The following is a 26,850-nucleotide window of genomic DNA, read 5'->3' on the forward strand; positions in this document are numbered from 1 at the left end:
CAAAGTAAATTTGGGCATTATGTTGCAGTAGAATCCTATTTCTGGCTTGCTGTCAGTGAGGAGATTTTCTCAAGGATATAAATTTGAATCAATCTTTGGTACTATTCAGATATTCACATTTCTTTCTAGAAAATAATACCTACCTACCACAGCACAGGATCATCTCATCTCCACAGAAGCTCACAAAATTTGATGCTGTGCAACAATAAACTGCAGTCTCACTGCTCTGAAAACAGTGCAGAATGGTAGTTTCTGTGTAACTTTCTGTAAAGCCACACTATCCTTTAGGGCTTAGATACTGGCTGCTGTTGGCAGATTAGTCACTGCATTTCATAGTGGGATGATTCTAGTCAAGTTTTCCCCTAATACTTGAGTTCATGTGAATTCAGCACCAAGTCTTGCAGTTACCTTGTTTTAATATCAAAAGACCCCACCTGGACTTGGAGTAATTTGCTATTTTACTTTCAGTAGAAAGAAACCTTACTGTGCAGTCTTTTATTTTCCACAAGCTGTGATGCATTTGCAGCACAATTTTCTGTTTTATTAGTTGTCTGTAGCAAATAAATTCTTCAGTTTGTTTGCCTTAGATTTCTCTTTCCTTAAAATAGCAGCAGCTGACTGTCAGTCAAATCTTCCTTTTTTTGGCCTTAATGATTGTATGAATGCAATGGCTGATAAGTGGCAAAACACTGAAAGCTGGCCTTGTTTCTTTTCTGATATCCAAGATGTGTTTATTGACATCTGCATTAATAACAATCCCATGCCAGAAATCCCTTATTATGGTTGCATGCCACAGAAGATGTTGAAATTGAAAATTAGAGACACCCATTCTTTTTCATTTGTACTTTATGAGGGAAATAAGAGAACAAATTTTGAATGTTTCTTTGCAGCTTTGGGATTGGGACAGTAAGTTCAAAACATTTCTATTTTCTAGCATATATAGAATTCATTTCTCCTCTCTCGCACGACTACCAAAAGAAGGTCCAGTCACTGTCAGCAGATGGCTTGATGTATTGCTCAAGTGATTATTCTTCCTATATTTTACACTCTCATTTTTGTTCTGCCTTTTCTCTTGTGCTTAATCTTTGGTATATTTTTCTGTTTTTCTCTAGGTCAATGGGAAGGACCTCTCCAAGGCCACTCATGAAGAGGCAGTGGAAGCTTTTCGCAATGCTAAGGAGCCAATTGTAGTTCAGGTTTTACGAAGAGCCCCAATTACCAAAGCTCATGGTAGCTCTCAGGATGTACGGCTTCTGGATGCCTGCACTCAGACTGACATCACTTTTGAGCACATTATGGCTCTGGCCAAACTAAGACCTTCCACACCTCCTGTTCCTGATATCTGTCCTTTTCTGCTTTCAGACAGGTATGACTTACCTTCTGTAGTTTTCAAGTGATATTAAGGCATTGCAATTGCTTTTAGCTTTCCTCTGCAAAAGTCAGAAGAGCAGTTTAAATAAGTTATAGGTATTGTTGGTAATTGCAGCCCCATTCAGACTTTACTGATGTTTCTCCTCAATTTGTGCATTAGACCGCAGGAAGGAATGTTGTTCTCGCTTACTCTGTGCTCATGCACCTAATCCTTAAGCTTTGCTCAAGAAGAAAAGCAATTCTGTGTTCCAAAGCATTGAAAAGGCTTATAAAGCAAATAAGGAGATGTCTTGTTACTTTCTATGATTTCAAACTTCTTAAAAAAACAGGGAAAATATTTTATTTTATTAAAGGTCCCCTTATCTAAGGCAAAACAATTCCAAAAATGTGGAGAAGGAAAGTATAATATAATTTCACCTTACATATGGTAAACAATGTAAATTAAATTCTGCCTTCATTGAATTAACATTTTCTGAAATGTAACTGGATGCAAATATCATTACAAAAAAAAAAAAAAAAAAAAAAAAAAAAAGTTTGAGGTAGATCCACACCTGGGATCCAAGGCTGTACCTAAGTGCATGTTGTGAAGAGTTTGTTCTTTGTGTCTTGAACTCATGCAACCTCTCAGATTACCGACATTCTAAAATGTGCAGTTATTCAACTGCCCTTCATCACCCTGTTATCGCTTTAACAAAACCATATAATGCAAAGCATTTAATGCAAGCACTTGAACAACTTTGAGCCTGATGTGGGTTGTAGATTGAAGATGTTCATGGTTTTATAATGAGATGATTGATAAGTTGGCGCTGATCATGATGCAGCATATGAATGTGTAGTTAGGTACATTAATGAGCAAAAAGAGTTCCAAGTGTTCATAATTAAGTAGTTTGGCCCCAAACAGACCCTGTTAAGAGATCCCCCTCTGCAAATCTAACAAAAGATGAACCCAGGAAAATGAAGTATTCTGCAGTCTGGGCTTCTGAAAAGAAAACAGTCCTTTCTACTTCCAGGTCCTATTTCATTCAGGCTGTCAGGCAATTGAGAGTAATATTTCAGAGATAAGAAAACTACGAAGCAGATTTTTTAAAAATCATTTTTAATTTAAAAAACAAATTACCTCATCTACTGTCTTTTGTACTGCTTTGTTCTGCATAGCTGCCATTCTCTTCAGCCAGTGGAGCATGAATTTTATGAAGGTAATGAGTATCTTTCCAGCCTGCCTGCTGATGCAGATAGAGCAGAGGAGTTTGAGTATGAGGTAAGATCCATGGCACACTGCAACCTCTTTTTCTACTGTTATAGATAAGGTATTTGCACAGGTGATATAGCAGGCTCCTCTGGGAGAATAAAAAAAAAAAAAAAAGGGAAAACAATTAATACCAGAAAGTGTTCTTTTTTGTACATGTGTATTTTCACAAGCTTTACTGTAGTTAGCTCACGCGTGTAAAATGCAGACATGTAATTCTTCACCAGGTGTCACCAAACAAGTTTGGGATACCTATTAAGCATATTCCCTCCTTGTATAGTCAAGACTGTAAGTCAACTGCATCTTTTTTGCAATTTTAGCACTCTGAAGCAAAAAAAAAAAACAAAATTAAAAAGGGTAGCTGGAAGCTTAACTGTTGTTTTTTTTTTTCCTCTCTAATTTTAAGAATTAATTGGTCTTTTTACTCATGCCTTAGGGATTAGTCTAGCAGATACTTGGGCGTCTGCTTGAACATTTGAAAAATCAGGTTACAACTTTGAAAATGAATGTAATTTCTGTTATTTGCTCTTTGAATTTGACGTTATAAGTATTGCAATTACAAGAAATTATGGGGTGTACCACAAATCTCCCTTTGCTTTTAATGCATTGTATTCTCTAGTGACAAGGGTGGATGTCTTTCTGAATCACTGGAAAATCATTTTGTGAAGCTTCTGCAAATGATAACATGATTGTTGTTGTTGCTCTTCATTAGATTTTCATTTCAATACCTGAATAGTTTACTTTCCTGTCAGTCATTGGATTTTTATGTTTTCTGCTATATTTCAGGAAGAAAATATTTGTAGAAACAGGCATAAGAAATGGATGGTTCTTTTCATTATTAAACAGTGCTGAGTCTTTGCATAAGTTCATGTTTCTGTATTTTAAATATAAACAATATTATATTTATGATTATAAATAATTAAATACCTTTAATACAAGACTTGAGATATTCTTTTGTTTGCAGTACCTTAAGAACCGTTTTTAAAGGTTTCACATAACTATTTGACATTTGGAAATGAAATGAATGGCAAAAGCTTTGGCAAATATGCCATGCCTTCACTTTTATCTTATCTTTAGTAGCTAAGATGCGCTACTGCACGTTCATCCCGTTGTTCTTTTCTTCTAGCAGCTTGGGGAATCCAGGTTCTTCCCTAGGAAGTAGAAAAATCAAATAACATCTGCTTAGTGAATCTCAATCAGAACAAGCAAACTTTTATTTGAACTTCTCAAAAAATCATTGCTAGGGATTAGTGAAATCATTATTTCTTCCCAGTTGGGTTTCGGTGTGATATCTCACAGCACAAGAATCTCAGAGCTTACATTCTGCTTCAGTTCCCCAGGTGTAGTACAATATTAAGTTTATGTGACTTTGTTTACAATGCTTCTTCCTTAAACATAGTAGAAGATATTTTTTCTAGTCCTATTTAAATAAATTAGTAATGGAAACATTCAGAAGGAATACATTTTTAAAAAGATATTTTTAGATGAAAATATTCTTTCACTAGATTATTAGCTACATATTAAAATAGTAATGGATTTCAAATCTGCACAGGGTCTACCTAGTGTAATCAAGTCCTCCTTATGACCATTATTAATCCCTAATAATAGTTGGCACAAGTATTATGATAGTGGCAAATGCTTGAGCAGATTCTCAGTTGCCTGTAATCACTGCTAATCATACCATCATAGTCATTAATTTGCTGTCAGCTGCAATTCAGTGGCCCAAGGCAAACGCAATGAGTGACTGAAATAGTGTTTCATGTGAAATTCAAATAGGAAATGAGCTGTCTGTACTCTTTTCAGGAGAAAAATCCATTCTAAATAGGAAAGGTTTGAAGGAGAAGCATTGTGGAACCTTTTACTAGAGCTCCAAATGTGAAACACTTTCTAAAATTTAAACCTGTATGGTGGTAGCATTATGGTTTAGGCCACTCATTGGTTGTATTATCTGTTATTTATAACATTATAAGAAATTGTTAAGCTCCCTTGGTGTAACTAGAGAGCCCAGAGATATACATCTCCTTCCAAAAATAGGTCTCGTGAATGACCAAGTCGAAATGGGTTTGCTAGTTGCTGTGGTGTGTCCAGCGCAAAAGCAGCAGGGCATTAACTTTTCTTCATTGTAAGGACTTTCTGGTGTAAACCTCAGCTAATCACGTAGAGTAAAACAAATTCACAGGTCTCTATGTCAAACCAAACAATTTTAAAATGAATTTTGAAGCCAAACCTGGAGATTTCAGAAAGGTTTTGAAACAAGATAGTAAGCAGAAAGAGTACTAATCTCTGATTATTTCCCAGAAATGGTTTTCAGATGAAAACTCCCTCCGTTCTGAGGTGACAAATACAAAGTACACAGTCAAATCAGGAAATGAAGAAGTGAGATGATTGGCAACTGAGATGCTGTAAACAAGAATGTTTTCCAAGAAAGGCAGTGTCCTGCAAAGCTTTGATCAACTTGGAACTGGCTTGCAGATAAGTGCTGGAGTTACCTGTGTTACCACCATAGAAAGAAAACAAGAGGATCACATCTGATAGCCAGCACTGGGGATATGGACTTGCACTTGCCAGTGGATTTAGTAGGATTAGACACTTGCAAGATTCCATTTGTACACTGGAAAAAAAAAAATAATGGTTTGAGTACAGTTTGCCACAGCTCAATAAACTCAAGTACAAGCCAATTGTCTTGGAAGGAGGAACTCCCTGGGAGGCTCATTAGGCTCCATTCAGCACCATACTTTAAACAAATAGCTGGGAAGATGACAAAGCTGGGGGATTGCTGAGAGCCAGCTCAAGTGTCCTAATGTGTCTCCTGCAAAGCTTGTCCTAAAAGGAATTTGAATTGTTGATTTATATTGAGACAGGTCAGAGCCAGCAACAGTCTGTGTTGACAGAAAGAGATCAAAAGATTTGTGTTTCTGGCATACCCAGATACCCAAGAGGACTTTTAAGATAAAGTAGGAACTGACCAATTTGTAAATGCTCAGTTGGACTTGCAGTCAAGATGACTGAAAGAGGGCCAAATATTTTCAAGGACAAACCCAACTCCTCTCTGGTTATGAGTTGTGCTGCTGGAATTACCTCATGTGATACTAGAGTGCACCACACTGACTACTACCAATGTGGCATAAGGAGTAAAACCATTGTAGTCTCCAGTAATTTAGTGTTACATATAGCACTAAAATTTGTACAAAAGATTTGTCCTTGTGATAAGTGCAAAAGATACTGGTTCTAGAGAGGAATAAACAAGCTTTGTTAATAACACTTCTGAACCTGCTATCAAAGAGAGGAAAACACCATATACCTGGTTAGGAACACTTGTAGTAATACAGGAATTAAGGGAACAAAATCAGTTACATAGTGGAACACTAAAATAAGTTGGACCAAAATAAATTGTGGTAAAGACAAAGCTGGATGAAAGAGCTCATCACTAGTGTCTGGTCCTACATATTTAGTCTGAGGCGTTTGTCTCTCAAAAAGAGAGACAGCAGAAAATAAAATGTTACAAGCAGTAACAAACAGATATGATGGTTTAGTCAACAGTTCCTTATCCTAGGGCAGAAACCTTATTAACATCCATGTACTGAAGTACTGTTTAAGCAAAGTGAAAGTGGGAAGTGATTGGTTTTTGCTATGAGAAGTAATATAGTGGAAGTTACAGCTCCTAAAATCTTATGCATCTGAGATAAGATCCTACTTTTTTTTTTCCCCACGGGATGCCAGGATTAGCATTATCAGAATGAAAAATGCAGAATGGCAACCATTATGTCAGCCTGTCTGTGTCCAATGATTCCTGTTTTAATGTATGCAAATGCATATGCTGACAGGTTGAGGCAGTATTAACTGTGTTACCTGGAAGAATTTCCAAAGGTTGAGTTGACCCTATGTGAAATTATTGGGATATTCTTGCTTTTCACTTTATGCATTAGAAACCTTTGAGCTTCTCTGTTTAGCTAGGAAGAATTGAGGAGTGTTGCTCCTTCTTGAGCAACGTCCTTGCACGTTACTAAACCAACAGACCAGTATGCAAGACATGCAAGTAAAATTTTTCTGTGGCAAGAACTTAAGAAGCTCTTTATGAATAAGTAATGAAAGAGTCAGAGGTCCCACTAGAAATGGCAGTCATAGAAGAGCATAGTAATATTACACTGAGAAAAAGCTCCAAAAAAACAAACTTCTGAAAATGAGAAAATTCATATGGAAGATTCTTGATTCCATTATCAGTGTCTCCTTGTAAGAAGAGCAATCCATGGCTTAATACTTCATCTCAAAATTGAGGAGTCATAAGTTCATTTTGTGCTTGGTAGTTGCAAGAGACAGATTTTTAGTCAGGATAAGGAAATGTGTATGCACACTGAATATAAGTGCTAATTTATGGTTCTGCACAGCCGTTCACTTAAATGTGTTGATAAGTATTTGCACTCATAAATCTGCTAGCTGTAACTGTGGATTAGCCCTTTAAGTATATCACTGGCCCGATGCAAGTGTACTGAAACTGCTGAGATTTTCTATTGTCCTGAGCATTTCTGGATCACGTGCTGCTGCCTGTTTTCACAAATAACTAAGCAAGGAAGAGATAGCAGCTAGGAAATTAAAGGAACTGGCTTCAAAGAAGCTTTTGTGTAGAACTGTTCTCACCAAACTCCTTAAGCCTCTCACAACAGGGAAAATTTTGCCCTGTTGTCTTCATTTCTCTTACTGTAACTGATAGAATGGAGAAGTAAAGCTTGCGTTTGCTGTTCCAAGTAACACTCTTCAGTTTTACATCTGTGTGAGCGAAGATTGCTCTGTTAGGTGAAAATCTGAATTTTCCATTTCTGTGGCATAACATTTTGGAAGTGGTTGGTTGTGTCAGTATCCTTTCTTTTCAGAACAAAAGAAGTAATTTTGTTCAGATTAGTAATCTGAGTGAGGCTTTTGATCCAGATAAATCACATGAATGCAGAAATAATAGTTGTGGGCAGAGTCCCTCAGCTCTATTGGTATGGCCCTACTGTGAAATATGTATGACAGAGCCTTTCTGGAAAGACCGTCACTGCTGAAGGAGGCCAAGAGAGACCTGCCTGCCTTGCGAATTAGTATCTAAGGCCTGTCCAACACAGGGATTATTTAACCAATAAACCAAAGGGATCTGCCTATCTTGTAAATACATATTTAAGGCCTTCTTAACATGAGGTTTACTGAGTTGATAGGGTGTAACAGCTCTCTTCAGAGCTGTGATAACCTGCAAACACCCCTTAGTGAACATTAAAGGCACTTGAGGCAATGCATTTGGAGCTCCTGCTTCAATTGCTAGCACCTGAATAAACAGATTTTGTGGAAGCAGAGTCTGTGCACACACTGCCAGAGCTTCTGATAACTAGACAGCCTCTTTTGTTTTGTTACCTGATGAGTATTTCTGTACACAGAAGGTAACTCAAAAGATGGAAGTATAACCAGCAAAATGGAAAACATTCCTGAGATAAGAACTTTCCAGAAATCCCTTACATGTAGCATGGCATCTTTCTTTACATCTACTGAGTCATGTTCTTTAATAATACAAAGGGGTGAGAGAAAGAGACAGAGGGAGTGAAATCCTGCTTCAGCAGGGATCACATCAGGCAAGTTCCAGACACGTGCAGGTAGGATGGCAATGGAGTGAATGAGCAGAACCACTCTAATACCTTTGTGACTTGCTATCAGATTGAGCTTTTTTCTTTTCTATTTCCTGCTGGGATTGGATTTCTTTTTTCCTGAGCCTCTTAAAACTTGGGAGGAATCAGAAAGAGCCTTCAGTGAATAAAAGGCAGATTTCAAATTCAGCAAACACCAGATATAATTGAAAATAGAAGGCTTCAAGAAATATGATGTTATACAGGCAGAATCCTAATAGAGATGTAGGTGTTGCAATGTTGAAGAGCCAAAGTCGCGTACAAGGCTGTACCTTACCGTCGAGGTCAGATCTGATTGGTGTAATTTTCATGTGATAAAGCTTGCTGGTAAATATAGTGTAGATTTTAAATGGAAAGCAGGCACTGCTCACCACATGCCTGCTGCTATTGCAGTGGTGGTGGGAAGGACTGATGTGTCAAGTCAGAGCAGGCTTAGATAAATTGCAAGTTACCATCCTACATCTATTTTCTGTCTAGCATTTCATAAATGCCTTAAATGTAATGCTGAATACTGGGTGTTCCACGGTATAAAGACATTATACCAAGATTGGTATTCAGGAATTTCAAACTAATTTTCAATATTAATTAACACCTGTTAAGGAGCTTCATGAAAGAGCTGAACACATATGTGTGCGCTTGTGATCTAGAGAATCACAGAAATACAGAGAAAACTACAGTCTGTCTTCTTAATACATTAACTGGGAAGCCTGCAAGGAAGTCTCTTTCTTTGTCTAGTAAATAGATTATTTGAGTGAGTTGTTTCAGCTGGCCTGTTGAAAAAAGAAATTGTGTTAGAGCTTTTAAAAGCATTCCTCAAGATTTTCTCATTTTAACTCAGAAGTAATTCTGAGCTACTAATAGCCAGTGCATGATTCATCTGACTGTCACTGTGGACTGCTACACTGGAAAAGTGACAGTTAAAATGGAGAACTGACATTGGTACATTTTTCCCTGTAAATACTTGAATAGCACTGTGTAATATATAAAGTAAGACTCTTTTGGCGTGCACTTGGCATACTACAGCACAAGATGACGCGTTTCACTAATATTTTTGTTTTCAAGACCCCTGGGGATTTAAATCATCATAATCTACTTATAAACAATAATAAATACATAATTTCTCCCTAACTGTGACCAACTGTACACTGTAAATGAGCAAAATATTAGCAAAAAAAAAAAGGGAGCACTTATTACTTTTAGTTTTTTGGTCAGTTTTCAAGTATAAATTAATTAAACTCAACACAATTCCTTTGGGGCTCTTCAGTACTGCTATATCCTGCATTGCCACAGGAATTCATAAGCAGGTGAACTAAGGACAGTCTGAGTCAGTTTTACTGCCAAGACAGTCAGTGACAGAACTGGCAGCAAAAATACCACAGCAATACTTTATTTATAATGCTGCTTGTTTTTGTTTTTGTGGGATTTTGCTATAAAATCACTCTTCTTCCTGTTAATCATTGAATTATCTAGATGGAACAGAACATTGGGGTAATTTTTGCCATAGCTATTTGTCAATTTTTAGTATGTTTTTGCATCTCATCACAAAAATCTGACATTCAAAACAGATGAAGTTGCTGTCATCCCATAAGTAACGAACATCCCAGTTTAGTGGCTTGAATTGTGTCCCCAGCTATAGAGCATCATGAGAGAATGAGGAAAAAAAGACACACAACCAACATGGGCAAATTTATCAAAGTTATTACCATTTATTGTGTTTTAAAACAGGAGGAAAATATATCAAGTCAGTGATAAAACAAACACATCTTTACTCCTTTCTTTACCTGGAAGCTAATAAAAATTCTTCCTTGTTGTCAGAGCTTATGTTTTCCCTAGAAAATGAAGAAAAGTGTGCTTAGCTCAGCAGCACTTTATTGTTGGGCAACATTGCAACATATGGTATGTGTTATTCACTGAGTTAAGGAAGAGGAAGGTGCTAGCATTATCTTCATATTTATGAAAATCTGTGGATTATAAATCTTATGTTTTGGATAAGTACTTTGTTTATACAGTTTTTATAGCATTATACCACATACCTCCATATCTACTTTACAGTGAAAATGCTTCTAAGGTTTTTATTAATGCTGTTTTTCATATGCCTCCTGCTCAAAAGTGAGTTCAGTGTGTTTTGGAGTCATGGAATCTGACTGTCCAGACAAAGGACAGAAGAAAATAGTTTCTTTTGTATATTCCTTATACTGTCACATTTTTTAATCTTAGTGTGTTAGGAAATTCATGAGCTCAGGAAGCAAGGACTAAATCCCTCTAGCAAGGCGGGAACCTTTTACAAGAAAATAGACTTTAAACAAGGCTTCAGTATTATGCACGCTGGGCCTTCAGAGGAGAAATCAAAAAAATACCAGAAGAGGTCTTTTCTCTGGAAGTTTGCTTTTTTATTTAATGAGGCAGCTCTTCAAAGAGAATGTGATAGTCATTCCTGGAGGGCATGGACTGGTGAGTTAGAAATACAGGTGAGACTGTATTGTTCATCAAAAAAAGCAGATGATGGTTTTGCTTTGTATTTCATCTCCTGATATGGTCAATCTCTGCAAGTATGTGTTTGGGGATGCAGGACATTTTCATGGGTAACAGAAGTTTGAACAGCTGAAACTCAGCATGGATATGGTGCCCATAGACCTAATTCTGGTGCCAGGAAAATGAAAATGTGTTTTAAAAGTCAGCGCATATCACTTTGTGTGCTTGATTTATAGGTACATGTATGTGATTAAAATTTGCATATTTTAACTATCCATATTTTAATATGCATGTACTTGGAAATTTATCTTAGTGCTTTCTAAGAATTTCACATTTTATAAGTTCAACAGTAAATTTATCTTTTTTTCCTAGTATTTTGCATTTATTGGATTGGAAAGGCATAAACTGAATTACAGAAAAAGTGTATTTCTCACAGCTGTCTAAAATTGAGATGTAACATTTTCAACTTGTTTTTAATTAATATTCTAAAATAGCCTTCATACAGTTGTAGATCAAGGCTGCCCAAATGTGTGGAGTTGTAACTAGTTAGGAGTTTGAATCTACAGCTATGTGTTCTGCAGTCCAGATAAATGTTCACAGCAGCAGATGCTGGCACATCTGTTATGCCTCCCCATTTCAATTGGCTGCTTGGGTGTTTAGAAAGTGCTGATGAGACAGATAAATCTTATGACATGTTTCAGGCCCAAAACAAGCAGGCAGCAGTCATAATGATGTTTACAGAGCCAAGTGCCGGGCAGTAACATTCTGAAATACAATGGAAAAAAAATACGACTCTACCTGAAAAAGTGAAAATTACTGTAAAAAGCTAATGCTAATTTTTACCAAGCAATCCTAGCTGATTTGAACCACAGCTATGACAACCCACAAGTCTCCTGACTTTGTATAGCTAAGATTTGTTGGCTAAAGAAATGGTACCAGTTAAGTTTAGAGAGCTCTGAGCTATTAAGTATCTCTTCAGTCTTAAGAGAGATGGGAATAAGGCTTACAAACCTTTTATCTTTTAATCAGGGAGTATATCATATCTGCTTTTTTGGAAGGGGAGGAGCTACCTACTGGAGACTTGATGAAGTTCCTGATCTTATCATAATCCTAACTTTCAGAAGGTTTTTCGCTACCCTTGAATGCTTTTATACCAGTAGAGTCAGGAAAATTCCAGATGTTGGAGTCTTCTCTTGAGAAGATCCATCCTTGTGTCAAAGAGGGTATTCATAGGCAGAGAAGGATAGAAGGATATATTTGACCATCTCAAGTGCAGAGACTGTTTTCCAACTACACAGAGCTTCTGCTCTGCATGTTAGTTCTCATCCATACTTAAATCTTCATGACAATCAATGGCAAACAAATGTAGAATAAAGCATTGCAGAGACTTTAGCATTGATAACTTGTGCTCATTCCCCTCAGGAAACAGTAGTACTAAATTTTCTGAGTTGCTTTCAAATACCCCTGTGTGAGGCAAGTCCAGAAATTGCACAGAGAAACTAACCTAAAGGGGCAAAGATGTGGATGTTGATTACATAGCTGATATAGTTTGATCTATAGTTTATAGTATCCACTCAAGAGAACACAAAATTATGGAGAACTTAAATGAGGGAGACAATGTAGTCCAAAACCGTGCTGGAACAAATGCCAGACTTCTGAAAGTAAAGATTCTATATCTCTTTCCAACTCTTTTGACTACCCTCACGGTAAGAAGCGCTTTTCTGATAACTAACTAAAATTTCCTGAGTAGCAACTTGTGTCTGTTGTCCCCTGTGGCTGTCACTGCACCTACAGGAGGAATCTGGTCCTGTCTTGTCTGGACCCCTCCACTTGGTACTTGAAGAAAGCAATAAGATCTCATTCTTAAGGAGAACCTCATTTTTAAAAGCCTAACTGAATGTAGTCCTCCCAACATCCTCCCCTCATCAGAGATGTAGTCCATTCACGTAATTAGCTAATGGATTCCTAACCAGGTGTGGAGTGCTTTATTCCTCCCTGATAACCAAGATAAGTTCTTTTCTAGTACTTCATATTAAAGTCATTTACACTGGAAAGTGGATGAGAGATCAAAATCTGGAAAGCACCAAAACACAAAAAGTGGATGAATAAAATCTTGTTCTGTTTACTAGTTTATTTGTTTGTGGGGGTTTTTTTGTTTGGTTGGTTGGTTATGATGTTTTTTTTTTGTGTGTTAAATGGCTCAGACCATTTCTTAGTGCTATCTCTTATTTTTCAGTATTGAAACCCCCAAAGTTTCAACAGGGAGTCAGGATAGGAACACTAATGAAAAATGAGATTTTGGTTTTTTTCTTCAAATACATGTAATAATAAATCTCCTTCCTTAACTTTTGTCAAAATTCTCCAAATGGAAAGGTTTTCTTTGGAATATGGAGGCTGCAAGCTAGTGTGACATTTTAGTATGTTCACACACACTGCACTATGAAATAGCTACTACTGCAGTCTGCTTATCTCATTTTACTATAAGATTCAGTTTCAAACTTGTCTGTGTTATTCCCACTTACTTTGTTCAGTGAGAAGAAAGTGAGAGTGTAGAATATAAGATCAGTGAAAAGGAAACTCTTAGCTGCATATCATCAGCTAGTTAATTATACTTTAAACTCTTCTCATATCCTTGTAGCTTCACACATTTATTGAGTGAAAGACTGAAAGTGAAGACCAAAGCCAACTGCTGAGAAATGCTGTATCTAAGCATTTTATCATAGATCTTTTTGCTCAGGAAGCAAGGATTCATGGCTTTCTCAAGTGCAGAAAATACCAGAAAGGCTGTTGGGTCTCAAGCAGGTGAAAACTTATATACAAATATAACATAGGAAAATATATGTGTATCATTAAGTATTCCTAGTAAGTTAGTGTTGGTACTGCACCACAGGGAAAGAACAGAAACAAAGAGAATATATGAGGAAGTAGAAGAATTAGAGAGAGAATTGAAATCATATGTTGTTTGAAATAACAAAATATGCTGAAGACCTTCCAGTCCATGTGATCATTCAGACAGCAAGAATAATATGTTCAGATAGCAGGAAAAAAAAATGATGTTGTTATTGCTTAGTGTACTTCATGTTTATATGCTTCCCATAAGAGTTCATTTTCGGATTTATCTTTTGACAAGGATCTGAAGAGTCAGTATTACGCATGCTAGCTGAGGGGAAAAACTGGAGCTCAAGTGGATGTTTGTGACTTATTGGAGGATATACTGACAGCTGTTGAGCTTTTTACAGCCAGGAAGTCTGTAATCTGTAAAGGGTTCAGTGGTGGTTGTTTTTTTTTTCTCTTTGACTTCCTTATGAGATACAGTCACTATAAAGTCCACCATGTGTCTTTAAGCTCAAGGCTTAAAATATCCTTTAGAAAGAAGTCAGAAAGGCCATACCAAGACTGGGAGGCCCTCAGAACTAAAAGTTGTGTTTATCTCATCCCCATATGCTTATACCCTTCCTCCCACGGCAGTGCTAAATTTGTTCGAGGCGCAGCGATCAGAGGTTTCTCACATTCATGGTCCAGCTCTGCTGTTCAACCATCCCAGCCCATTCCCCCATCTGCTCTTGTGGCTGCTGTCTGCCCTCTGTTCTCACCTACTGGGATTCTCAGCTGACACTTGGGTGCCTTCCCCTCCCACTCATGGGCATCAAACTGCTATGGATCATCATATATCTTGATGATCCATAGCAGTTTGGTAGGCTTGCCGTGCCTTAAGGTTCTCCACTATTCATTTTGCTAAATAGGAGTGCAGTATGCAACAAAAATTTACCCTCCAGAACTGCAGGGAGATACTGAATTCCAGTGCCCAGATTCACCATCAAATGATTTTTCAGCTGCAGGACCAAATTCTGCTCCCATAATTGCAAGATAGATAATATTTTATTAATAGATGCCTATGTGTCATCATACTAATTTTGTTGGGGTTTTTTGCCTTTGTTTATTTATTTATTTATTTTACTTTCCTTTTTTTTAACACTGGTATAATTGTCTACAGCATCCTTCTATTCCAGAGCATCCTTTGTCTGGATGCAAGGCAGTGTGTGGCTCTAAGTGTATCTATAAAGCATGGATCAGCAGGAAAGTGATTTAATTTTTAAATGTTTCCCATTCTGTGTTGTATTTGCTTTTGAACTGTGCATTTGAGAAATGCGTGCTGATACTTTTTCTTTCTGCTTTGATGTAAATAAATCTTGTATCATAGATTCTGAAATCTCAACCAGACTTTAAAAAATGAAGATTAAATGAGACTTTATCCTATCAGGTAGAGCCCCCACCCCTTGGATAGAGCATTGTTTTTCCCCACCATGTGGAATGGAGATAACCCTCTTTTTCTTTGTGGTAAGCTACCAACCAAATCCATTCTGGCAAATCTGACACCCAATGTGATTTGTCCTTTTCGATGCTGTTTATGAGAAGTCAGGACAGTCTTCTGTCAAAATTGATAAGTGAGAAGACAGTGGGGAATGCAATTTTATTTGTAACAGCACAGCAGCCAGCAGTTCCAGCTTGTTTACATCTAGGCTGGCTCTGTCTTGCTCCACAGCTTTTCTATTTACATCCAAATAGCCCCCAAGTACATTGTGAATGGCTGTCTAGGTAAAATCTGCATAACAGAACACACTGGGAGTGTTAGAGAAGGTTGTTTTCATAAGTCAAAAATGTCTGCAGCTTTAAAAGAGAAATCTTAAACTCAACCAAATCTCCATTTTCATTTACAAAATTGGATCTAAAAATGAAATGTAATCTGCTAAAATCCCGCGATACTGATTACCTGCCTTGGTGAAGGTGTCTGATAAATTAAGGGCTTTATTTTTTTGATGAAAACATTCTTTCTGCAGTGAATGTGGCTGGTGTTCGTAAATAAAATGCATTACAAACATTTAGATATAAGTTTCTGTATGGAAAAAATGCAATGACCTGTGAAGCAGAGGGCAGTTTAATTACACACTGCTTCACGCTGAATACTTCTGCTGCATATCCTGCAATTAGACTGTGTTTCATAGGCATTAACATATTTCCTGGGAAATCCTTCTGAGGAGGGAGTGTAACTCTTGATGGACTTGTGGTGGTTCTCAGGTCTCTGATGCCTTTGTTTGCCTTCTGTATAGCTTCCTTCAGTCTGGCAGTCCTAGGCATTGTTTGATCTTTTTGTTGATGCACCTAAGAAAGCTGCAGTCATAGCCACTTGCTTTATATAATCTTTCCTGTGAGCTGTCCCTTATTACTGTTGTTAATAAATTATTAGGCTTCCATAAGGTTTAACATTAAAAAGGAGAGTCCAGAAATGGCTGTTAATGTCACTGCTCTGGTACTGTGTATCATGGAATCATTGGATACCTCTGATTTCTCACTGTGGGTGAGAAATTCATCTCTGATTTTAAGACTTGCAGTCATGCAAAAGGAATGGACTGATGATTGATAGAAGAGGCTCCTCTGTAGTGCATAGGTACATAAACACAAAGGCGTTATAGAATCATAGAATGGCCTGGGTTGAAAAGGATCTCAAAGATCATCTAGTTTCAACCCCCCTGCTGTGTGCAGGGTTGCCAACCACTAGACCAGGCTGCCCAGTATACACTGTATTGTATTTCTCTATGTACACACACATACATAAACTTATACACATTCCCACCCGTCCACACAGATGCATGCACGCACAAGTAAACAAATATTTAATGCTCCTCAAACCCAAATATAAAATAACTAACTTAAAATGAAGTTATTTTGTTAAAGGAACATTGGAAGCACCACAGACTCTCTTCATCTGAACAGAGATTAGTAACTGCTAGGGAAAATAAAGTAAAGTAAGTCTATTTAAAATAGATTGTTGTGGTGGTTCCTACTGATGCTAGGAGTTACACATGTTTTTTATGAATTTCATCAAATTATTTCTGGTCACAGTTAAAAGACATTGATGCTAAATAAAGGCTGTACTTAAGTCAGAGAGTAGGAAGTATGATTTGAATAACTGTAATGTAATACTTGAAACACTAAGCTTCTCTTTAAGTGTGCAGCCTTACTCATTGTACACACTCTGATTGTTTGTACCTGTCAATCACATTTGCAGCATGGAACAAATTCTGAGGTGAAAAAAAATGATGTTATAAAAGAAAGTCCAGAGAACATAATTTTTTCAACGCTCATGCTTTTTTTAATGCAAACCCAGTCTTGTTCCCTCTTTTTTATACCCACACTCACTCGTAACATATGTTTTTATATTACATGTAATATATGTTGCATTCTTATCACTTCTAAATTAGAAGTGGATTTTTCTTTCCAGCTTCTTCACTGTTCGCTCTTCACCCTCCTAGGACTTGGTTAGATTGAACTGTCAGCCAGCTTCTGAGAGGGGATAGCTCTGGTTCTGTTTGTGCCACTTATTTTTATTTCACGAGTGGGATTACTTGCCACTGTCAACAAGTGCGAAGCATTATGAAGATTAAATATCATAGAAGGTAGCAACCTAAATGCCTGGTGATTTGCCAAACTGGACAAGCCAAATAGAGACCGAGAAAGTGAATATGGTCAGGTCTACACCACCAAGATGATTTGCCATTTTGAGTGCTGCCTGATTGGAAAGTGGGTGCTCATATCATTCCCTGCCAGAAGATAAGAAATTGCAAAGATGGAATTACTCAACAAAATTATGAGATTGAGAGCAACATTGCTAGGTTTCCCTAGTTTACAGAAGTGACTAGTAAGAAGCTGATAAAATTGATGTAGCTTTGCTAGAACAAGCTTCTAATAGGAGCCTCAGTTCAACTACGCATGTAGACTAGAAGTTGAGCTTGCCCGTAAAGACACTGATACGGAAAGATACTGAAGAATGAGTTTAAATTCCAAGGTACCTGTGGTTCCTGTGCACTTATGTCTGAGGTTTCAGAAGAACACTGTTTGTTTTAAGCATAAATAGTGGGGTTTTTTTTAAATAAATCAGATCTTAATTTACTTTCTCAGTTAATCCTTCTTTGAGCTATTCTGTAAGTTCTGTATTCTTTGCCTTTTCTGCTTTATTCAATCGGGTAATCTTTCTGGTAATTATGCCATTAGCAAAATGAACATTAAAACAACTTACCAGCTATTACTGCACGTGAAGAGGAAAAACTGATAAAAATAAGTATTTTCTTACTTTGCCTTATTATTTTTGTTTTCTTTTAAATTCTTGGGAAATGCTGTATTCCTTCACTGTGGATTATCAGGTGTTGGGCATATTCATTGTATTCAGTAAGTCTGGAAAATAACGGTGTTTCTGCTCACACCTGGAGCTGTTGCAGAATATGTGTGTATCCGCTTTCTGCAAAATAGAGATGGGTGATAACTGACTAATTGGTGATACCTGTGTTGTTCTGGGTGGCTATGAAAACAATTTATTGTTGTTTTTTTCTTTTTTTTTTCCCCTGATATTGCAATTATAACAATTAGTAACAGTTCATAATCTTATTTTTATCCAAGAGATGCTATTAATCATCCTATTACAGAAATACTGCTAAACCAAGAGACCTCCATGAACTGCCCATCTCAGAATTTTGCTGCCTTAGTATGTGCTATGTTGCTGTGGGCATTGAAATTTGAGCCAGGACACAACCTTTTCATACATTTTAGGATGAAAATAGAAATATATCTCAATTCGATTGTATGTTTCACCACACAATAATTTTTTTCCAGACTGACAGCTTTTTCTCTTTGGTAAATTAAGAGTCTTCCCATAGAATTTATTGACTTCCTTTCCTAAAAGCAGTGCATGTAGTGTTGACTCCTAAGTTAAAACCTGGAGATTTCATTCTTGTAAATACCAAGTCTTCCTTTCCTTTTTCTTTTTTTCTTTTTTCTTTTTTCTTTTTTTTTTTTCCATTCAAGAGAATTATTCTAATGAGAGACAGCACAGAGTTTTGCTTTTACAGGTTACACTGTACTAAATATATAAGCAGCATTAAGAGCTGACATTCTTTTCAGCTAAGGATAATGGAATTCAATGGGACAATGCTGATGCTGGTTAATGCTAAGAGATTAAATATCTGTCTGAATCATAAGCAGAATGTGTTTAGGATCCTTCATCTTAGCATGTCTCAAAAAAGCAAATCCTGAAATACGAATCACAGGTTTTAAAATAACATATTTCCATTGTGCTAAAATGAGCACTGATTAAAATTAGTTTGGTTTTTGTCTATCTCACCAATGAGGTAATTTCCTCATTGTAATGAGGACTTAAAATATTAACCCAAATGATAACACACACATTTCATTTAGGAAAAAAAAAAAAACCAAACCTGTTGTATTTTGATTCCCTGTTCCCCCCTCTAATGGCATTTTCAGAGTTCCTGGGACACATTACTTTGATGTACTGTACAGGTGAATGGAACACAATAGGTAATACAACCCAGATAATCTCTTGGTCCTTTTAGTGGTGTACAGCAACTTCTATAAGGGCAGCCAGGGAATAATGGAAGGGCATGGGGTGTTTATAATATTTTTTCACAGTGCTTTTCAAGCACTCTGTAATCATTCATGCTACTATTGTGCTGTTTGCTTTGTTGTCTGCTTTTCATAGATGAGTGAAACAAGTTACAGAAAGTTACACGAAGTGACCAGAAGCAGTTACATGTGCACCAATGTCTACGACATTAACACCAAAGCAGTTACAGCTGAATACAGAATAGATCTCAAATTTGTCTCTCAGATTTGTATTTAAGTTGTTGAGTTTTACTGAAGTTTAATGCCGTGTTCCAAACATTAGTTACTTTTAAATTTGTATTAGGAAATTCTCATCTTGTGAGAATTCACTATAAGACTTAAACACGGACAAACTCTGGAAACCCTTGAAAAAAAATGGTCTCAAAAGGAGAAATTTCACTCAGCATTTTTCAAAATTATGGTGAGTTTAAGGAAGTGTTGAAAATTCCCTTCCTTAGTGCACAGCATCTTATGGGGATGAATGTCAAGCGTGCACCCAGTAACATAAATGCACCCAGGGATTTTTCAGAAATAATGTGTTTCTTCAACCATTTTCTTCTATAAACAATTTCTTCCCATCATTTCCAATGATAACCTTTTAATTTTCTTCTTAGACTCTTTCCATTTTGGAAATGGATCAGTGAGTCTCCCCATACAAAGAGATTATAAAGAGGATCTGAAATTTTTTTGTCAGCGTAGTCTCAGGAGACTCCGATTCCTAGGACGCCATGTTTTGATATGAGGCAGCTAAATGTTTACATTTGTCACACTATAGAGTGATGTTAAATAATTAATTCTTGTTACTTAAAATGGTCTACAGTATAGTAGACTAGACTGAAGCTGTTTCTGGTAAGTAATAAGATGATGGAAACAGAAAAGTGTACAAAAATGAGACAAGGCGATATTATAAGGTCCAGCAACTGGACATAAGGCCTTTAGAGCTGGGACAGTGTTATGCTCCATAATTGCACTCAACTGCACTAGATCTATAGCTCTATGGAAATAATCAATACTCGTACTCATTCTGTGAATGCAGTAGGTTAAATTTAACAAAAATAATGTTATCACAAAAAGTGTCAGAAATTTCCAGAATGTGCTCATTCTGCTATAGTTCTAGGAGAGGGGCAAACCAGATTCTGAGCTTCAAAACCACTTCCTTGCTTCCAGAGTACTTACCTGGGTTTTGAGAAGTTCACACCATGAAAAAATGAACAGCTTGTTATTGATCGCTACTGATTTCTATTGAGCTCTAATTTCGAGTTTGATTTACTTCCCATCTGTACAAAGCTTTCTTCACAGCACACAGGACTGGAGGATTAGAGAGAGGAAACGGGACAACATGGCAGTAATAAAATGTTATTTCATAGAATTGTAGAATACCCTGAAGTAGAGAGAATGCATCAGGATCATTGAGACCTCCTCATTATTTCAGTAGTGCCAAGCTCAGCTCTCTCTGATATATACATAGTGAAGCAAACACTTTAGTGTATGTGGGTATGGGTGTTTCTTGAGAATGGAAATGCTTGGGAGGAAATGAGGGATAAGAGCAAGCAAGGCTGCTGTCTGTATAAATACAGGTGAGAGATCACTTTAGGGAAGAGTAAACTCATAAGGACTTTGAGGGTGAAGACAGAAAATTGTGTTTCTGGAAAGAAATTCCATTCTGGAATGGGATGAATGAGAGAGGCTGACAGGCAGTGATGATGCAGGAGCAGAGCTCAGCCACACTGTAGATGGGTTTAAACAGGAATAACTAATCCTGAGAGAAAGTGGGGGAAGGATTCTAACATGCTTATGGCCTAGTGGAGACCACTGGCAGAGTGAAGAGCTAGGAAAAAATGGAACAAAGTAATTTTTCCATCTACGCAGTTATTTCAACGAAAGGTCATCAAATGGATGACTCTTGTAAACATCTTCTGGGTACAGCAAGAGGAAACTATCAGTTTTGGCTGTAATCTGTTTTTCTGTGTATGACAGGAAAATGTGAAGAGTTCAGAGCTTTTTTTGTCCCCAGAAGACTATTCAGGGAAAGCCACAGAAGGGTTCATGATCTGTTTTCTAACAGACTATCAGCTTTACTCTCTGTAATCAAGCTTTTATTAGAAAGACCTACTGTAACTGCAAACTGATGAAAACATTTACAAGCACTTTTTAAATGTTCCTTAACCTTTTTACACTTATAACCCACTTCTCTGCCACCTGAGAGAAATGACAGTATTAACCTAGTCTTCCTACCCCAAAGAGGTGAAAGCTCCTTGCTTGGTCTTAAGTCTCCTGAAGCTGACAGCCTGTAAACTGGTTTTCTGTCACCAAAGCAAATGATGGCCTTTAACTGGGAGCCAGACGCTACAGCCGCCACTCCATCACTTAAGAGAATGACCAGCATAACCAGTTTTCAGTCCTTCAACAGCATGACCTCCAACTCTTTGCAGAAATGAGCTATCTTGTACACTAGCATCCTGGTCTTTCAGAGTAGGAAAGTTCTTATTCCGATTTTAATCTCTGTCTTTTAAGAAAATAATTTATGGCAAAACCCTCTAAAGTATTGTCTTCACCATGGAATTGTGCTGAATTATTGTTCTGCTCACACAGAGGAAAGAAGCGGCAAGTCAAAGATTTAGCAATTTGGCATTGATTTCTGTCACTTGGCAGCAGAATACCATTCATGTTGAGAGGGGGCTGCCCCCAGAGTGCCCAAAAGACGGGAAGGCTGTCATCTCCTGAGCACTCTGCGCAGTCCCTCTCCTTCCACCATCTGTCTGTCAGCGCACTTCACAAATCCCCAAATATTGTTTCTCACAGCTTACTAAAATGCTGAATTTTGAAGACGGTTCAGTCCCTACATGCATACACACAAAACCCCAAACTTGAAGTAAGAGAAAGCAACTATCTGCTTGTGTGTGTGTATGCATGTGTGTGTCTAAAGGAAGGAGAATGTATCCTTAAAAATTCATTACTGCTGCCAAACACTGTTTCTTTTGTTTAAGAGTAGTAGGGAAAACAACATCAACAATGCCAGCACACACTAAAAAGCATCTGTCAAGAAATGCAAAGTGAAATGCTTCTGACCATCATGGTCTTGGTTCTTTGGTGCCTAAGTAGCTGCTCTTCTCTTTGTTTCTGATGTTCGTTTCAGCCACCAGATAAAGATTGAGCTTGTGGACTTCAGGTCTGAGAGCTGAATTAGTATTTTATACAATGTGTTTTTAAATATTCCAAATATGTTGTTAGCCCTGATTTGTTTGACTAGGATGTGTTTTGTTTGCTTTAAAAAAGAAGATGCTTAGAAGAAGTTAGTACTGTAGTTGTTTGGTGAGAAACGGATTGTTATTTGGAGTGATTTCCATGCAGAGGAAGAGACCTCATCCAATTTCATCTCCAGTCAGAATGACATATTACTTTAGCCTATACTTGAGTCTAGACTGAAAAACATGAAACGCTTACTGGGCAATTATCTTTTGATGCTGAGTACTACAGTGACTATCTGCAGCTTCTAAGGCCACACACAGCCACAAACACTATCATGAAAGTACATCTCACATAGCCGCCAAAGAAAGGTGTAATCCCAAGACTACAGAGAATAGATCTCAGCTCTGAGCTATGTTCTTTTCTGAGAAAAGAAATGAAAGCTGTGGCAATGCAAACACTGTGCACAGCCAGGCATGCTGCATCCCAGTCTGGGGATGTTTGGCACTGGTATTTGTCAGCAGTCTGTTCCCAGAGAGGATTTTAGCAAACCTCTTCGATTCCCAGGATGGAGTTCTGGAGTTGCCCTCATTTTCTTCACTTTAATGCCATAAATGGTTAAATTACTCTGCTTGTTGAACCAGCACATGCTGAAATGTTTCAGCTCATTTGCAGCCTGAAACATCACGTGGCTTTGTAGTAACAAACACTTTGAGACAAATCACCCACAGGAACATCAAGGTTATTCCTGACCAAAGAAGTTATGTTCAGAGCAGTCCTTGGGGTCCCCGTCCAGCTTCAGCTCAGGGAGATTGGAGTTGGTGCCAGCAGGACAATGAAAGTCAGTGGATTTCAGCTTGTGCACAGCTCCTCATTTGCCTTGATTTAAAGGTCCCAGTCTCAGCCCTTTATGGTGTATTTAGGCTTCCTTATAGGCCTCCAAGGGACTGCTAGCTTCTTTATTCCTTAAAAGTATACCTTGTTGCTGTAATTGAAGCCATTTTGTTACTGTAATTCCTCCCTAATATTACAGTTCTAGTCAAGTGTTCTTTCCCTCTGGAGGCATCAATTATTATGGGTTTTGAACAGGCCTCCCTTCAGTATATGTATTTTCACTCCCAGTGCCAGAATCAGGTCACTGTAATTGTCTTCCACAGTAAAGCACTGCCCTTTCTTTCTATCTTTTTTTTTTTTCTTTCAAACCTGATGTATAACACATGTAGTCACAACTAATTTCTCATTTCTCATTTTACCTCACAATAAGCTATTTAAAGTGATTGCCCTTCTTTAGAAAAACTAAAGAATGCTATAGGTTTCATAGTATTTTCTATGCTTTCATATTTTATTAAAGCATCGAATGTTCAAAGTCCAGGGAGATATTTATAAAGTTTATGCAGGTACTGAAGCCATGTAGATTTCAGCTTTGGTGAGAGAGCGGGGATCAAGTCCCAGTAGCACACTTACTGGAAAGCAGACTGCATGGGGTTTGTTGGCTAACCCTTGTGTGTGAACCAGAGGTTTTCAGTAAGTGTTTTTTTGATGTCTGGTCTCCACAATTCCATTGGACTCCCTGCTGTATGCCTGTTTGTATCTTGATCTCTGTGACATCTCTGAGGATAGGGAGGGATAAGCTATATTGCAGGCTGAGAACCAGACTCTGGATTTGAGGAGAGGGCTGGATCTGTGGCATAGCCAAGTCACTGTCACTGCAACAAACACAATACCTGAGTGGCTGGTCTTTCTGCTCTTCTCCACCAGCCAGAGGCAGAAGTCTGTGCTTGGGATGCATAGCTATTTCAAGAAGAAAGGGGCGCATCTTCTCTCCCCGTAGCCCAGCACTTGCTGCTGTGGGAGAACTGTAGAGAACAAAGAGGTCCCACGTTTGCCCTGGCGAGGCTTGTGCTAAGGAGGTTGTCCTAATGCTTCCTGAACTTGAGACTGTACTGTATCAAGTATGAAAAGTAGATGGATTGTGACGGATTCTTTAGTCTGTTCTCTCTTTTTTCTTTTTTTTTTCTTTTTTTTTTTTTTCTTTTCTGCATGGTTGTGTCACTTGCAGACTCATTTTAAAACACCCCTTATCAACCTAAGCTTTTTTGGTTGCAACCAAGCTAATACTCTCTGTTACTGGATTCATCGTGCTCTATTGCAATTATTTGCTTCACAGTGTTGAAACCAATCACAGTTCTGCGTTTTTATGAATGGTTCCCCTATGAAACTCTAAAGATGCTTAACTCAGATGGATGTATGTAGTAGTTATCACTGTGCCATCTGCTCTAAAACTTGCACTTTTCATGAGATGCCACTGCTGGGACATCTGGCACTAAAAATATGTTTTTTGCATCACCTCACAATTGAGGAGGATGCAATAGACTTTCAGTTCCACAGGAGATTCCTTGAAGCATCCCTCTGTTATCTAACAACTTTTGCAAAGATAGTATGGCAATAAGCTGGCCAGGGAATGAATGAATAATGCTATTAGCGGAAGGCAGTGTTTCTGCTTTATGGTTTAGTGTTGTTGGAAGGGAGTGGTGCTAGTGTGATGGATTGATTGATGTATAGCCAGCCTGTCCTATATCCTATAAGTCAATAGTTGGTGTGATAGGACTAAAATGACTGTGTAATATGCTGTAAGTCAGATCCTATTATCCAAAGGCTAAAAAACTGCAAAATCAATTCACATCTGTATTTCTCAGGAAAGTCTCCTGAAGTAGTTTCTGTATAGCTTGAACCTATCATATATTGGAATTTCCTTCTTAATTCACAGAGTATTTTTCTCTCCTTAAGTTGCACACAAAATAATGCATCTTGAGACTAAGAAGTTACAACAGACTTCTGCCATTTGTCAGCTGCATCTTGATGGATAGGTGTGAGATGTGCCATACTGAGAAAGAATTGTTTTTTCTCCATGGCTGGACAGACTGGAATCAGTGCTCTTTTGTGCCAGGTAGTTTTTTTCCACTTCTGGCAAAAGCCGTTGCATGAGCCTGTGTGCTTCTTTGTAGGAGGTGGAGCTGTGCCGTGTTAGCAGCCAGGAGAAGCTGGGACTGACTGTCTGCTACAGAACCGATGATGAGGAAGACACAGGAATCTACGTCAGTGAGGTAAAGACACAGGCTGGGGAGGAGAGAACACATCTGGGAGTATGAGAGCAAGTACTCTGAGACGAGGCTGCAGAAATGTCGGCCATCAGCCAGCATGTGTCACTTCCAATTCATTTAGATTATCAATTTAAATTGTGTTTCTCAAGTAGTGTAATTATTACTAGCACGCTTCTTTAATCCAAATGCTTTTAACTAAAACATCATAGTTAGGGAAATACAAAGCAGCCTGAGCATGGTCTGAATTTTGAAAGAAACCTGCCCTTATATGGGAAAGCAGGCAAAATTTCAAGAGAGCGCCTACTCCACACCCTGTTTGCATTTCATCCTGTCACAGCCTCAGTAATCCGTATTTTATTGTTTGTGGCTTTTGTACAGTCAATCTCAGACATACCACAGTTGAATGAAAAGAATAGCCTGAGAGATGAACATGTCAGAAATGCTGACCTCTCCTAATAATTTTTGTATTTTTATCAGTCAAGAAACAGAGTACTGGGTATTGAGATGAGCAAAATGCTGAGTTTTTCAGTTACTTACAAGGAAAACATGGCATCCTACACATATCTTGAGATGTTTCACAATGTCAGTCCAGAAGACTTACATGCACATTAATTCCCTTTGGGTCTCCACTCATGTCCAGGATGGCTGTTTTCCTAGGTAAAGCAGAGAACTCTTGTGAGTCCAAGCTCACTAATGATTGTTCTAGTTTCCCAGATTGTCATTTTTATGACTTGTTGTACCGTATTCTGGGCGAAGTTCATGGACAGAATTAATTGTTAGAGAGTTTTCTCCTGCTTAATAAACAAGGATTTAGAGGCCTGCTTCACTGGCCAGAAGCAGTGTCTAAGAAGCTGAAAAGCACAGCCCTAGAACTAATATAAGGAATTAAGACAAGAATAAGTCTTCCAATGGTTGTATGGGTGCTGCTGTTAAAGTCTGACCTTGTGAAGAGAAATAAAATGCAGGAGCCTTCTACTACACTCCAGAACTGTATGTGAAATGTGCTGTTTTTCCTACATGGTAGAAATTTCTCAGACCTTTTTTTAAGTGACTGCAATTATATTGTCTCTCGTACTTGATTAAACATTTAAGAATTTTTTTTTTCTATGAGAACACATGAGAAGAAAATGATATCTAACAGCTGCAGAGGATGTAATCTGCAAACAAATGCTAAACTCAAATGTTTTGTTTGAAAAAATAGCTTGTAGCACAATGAAGCAAAATAAATGATTCAAGATATCCATCGAATGCAAGGTGATAGATCGAATTGCCCTACAATGAACAGTAGGTCATTGCTCAGGGATGAGCTATACTGACTTTGATAAACTGTTAATGGAGCTCTAAACTTCTATTTAGGTTAAACTGACTTAAAATT

The 26,850-nt window shown here is 37.7% G+C and overlaps 1 protein-coding gene across 2 annotated transcripts in view; it reads left to right on the top strand.

Moving 5' to 3' along the window:
* The window catches only part of PDZRN4 (PDZ domain containing ring finger 4), a 238,055-nt gene that overhangs the window by 193,395 nt on the left and 17,810 nt on the right, over positions 1-26,850 (top strand). For both annotated transcript variants that reach the window (XM_015854556.3, XM_015854565.3), the window contains 3 exons: positions 1,113-1,366; positions 2,527-2,629; positions 25,380-25,478. In XM_015854556.3, coding sequence (XP_015710042.2) covers positions 1,113-1,366; positions 2,527-2,629; positions 25,380-25,478 — 456 coding nt within the window. The remainder of the gene's footprint in view (positions 1-1,112; positions 1,367-2,526; positions 2,630-25,379; positions 25,479-26,850) is intronic.

The sequence above is a fragment of the Coturnix japonica genome, chromosome 1, assembly GCF_054131305.1.
Source record: "Coturnix japonica strain WE chromosome 1, WE-NBRP24, whole genome shotgun sequence".
Lineage (NCBI taxonomy): Eukaryota > Metazoa > Chordata > Aves > Galliformes > Phasianidae > Coturnix > Coturnix japonica.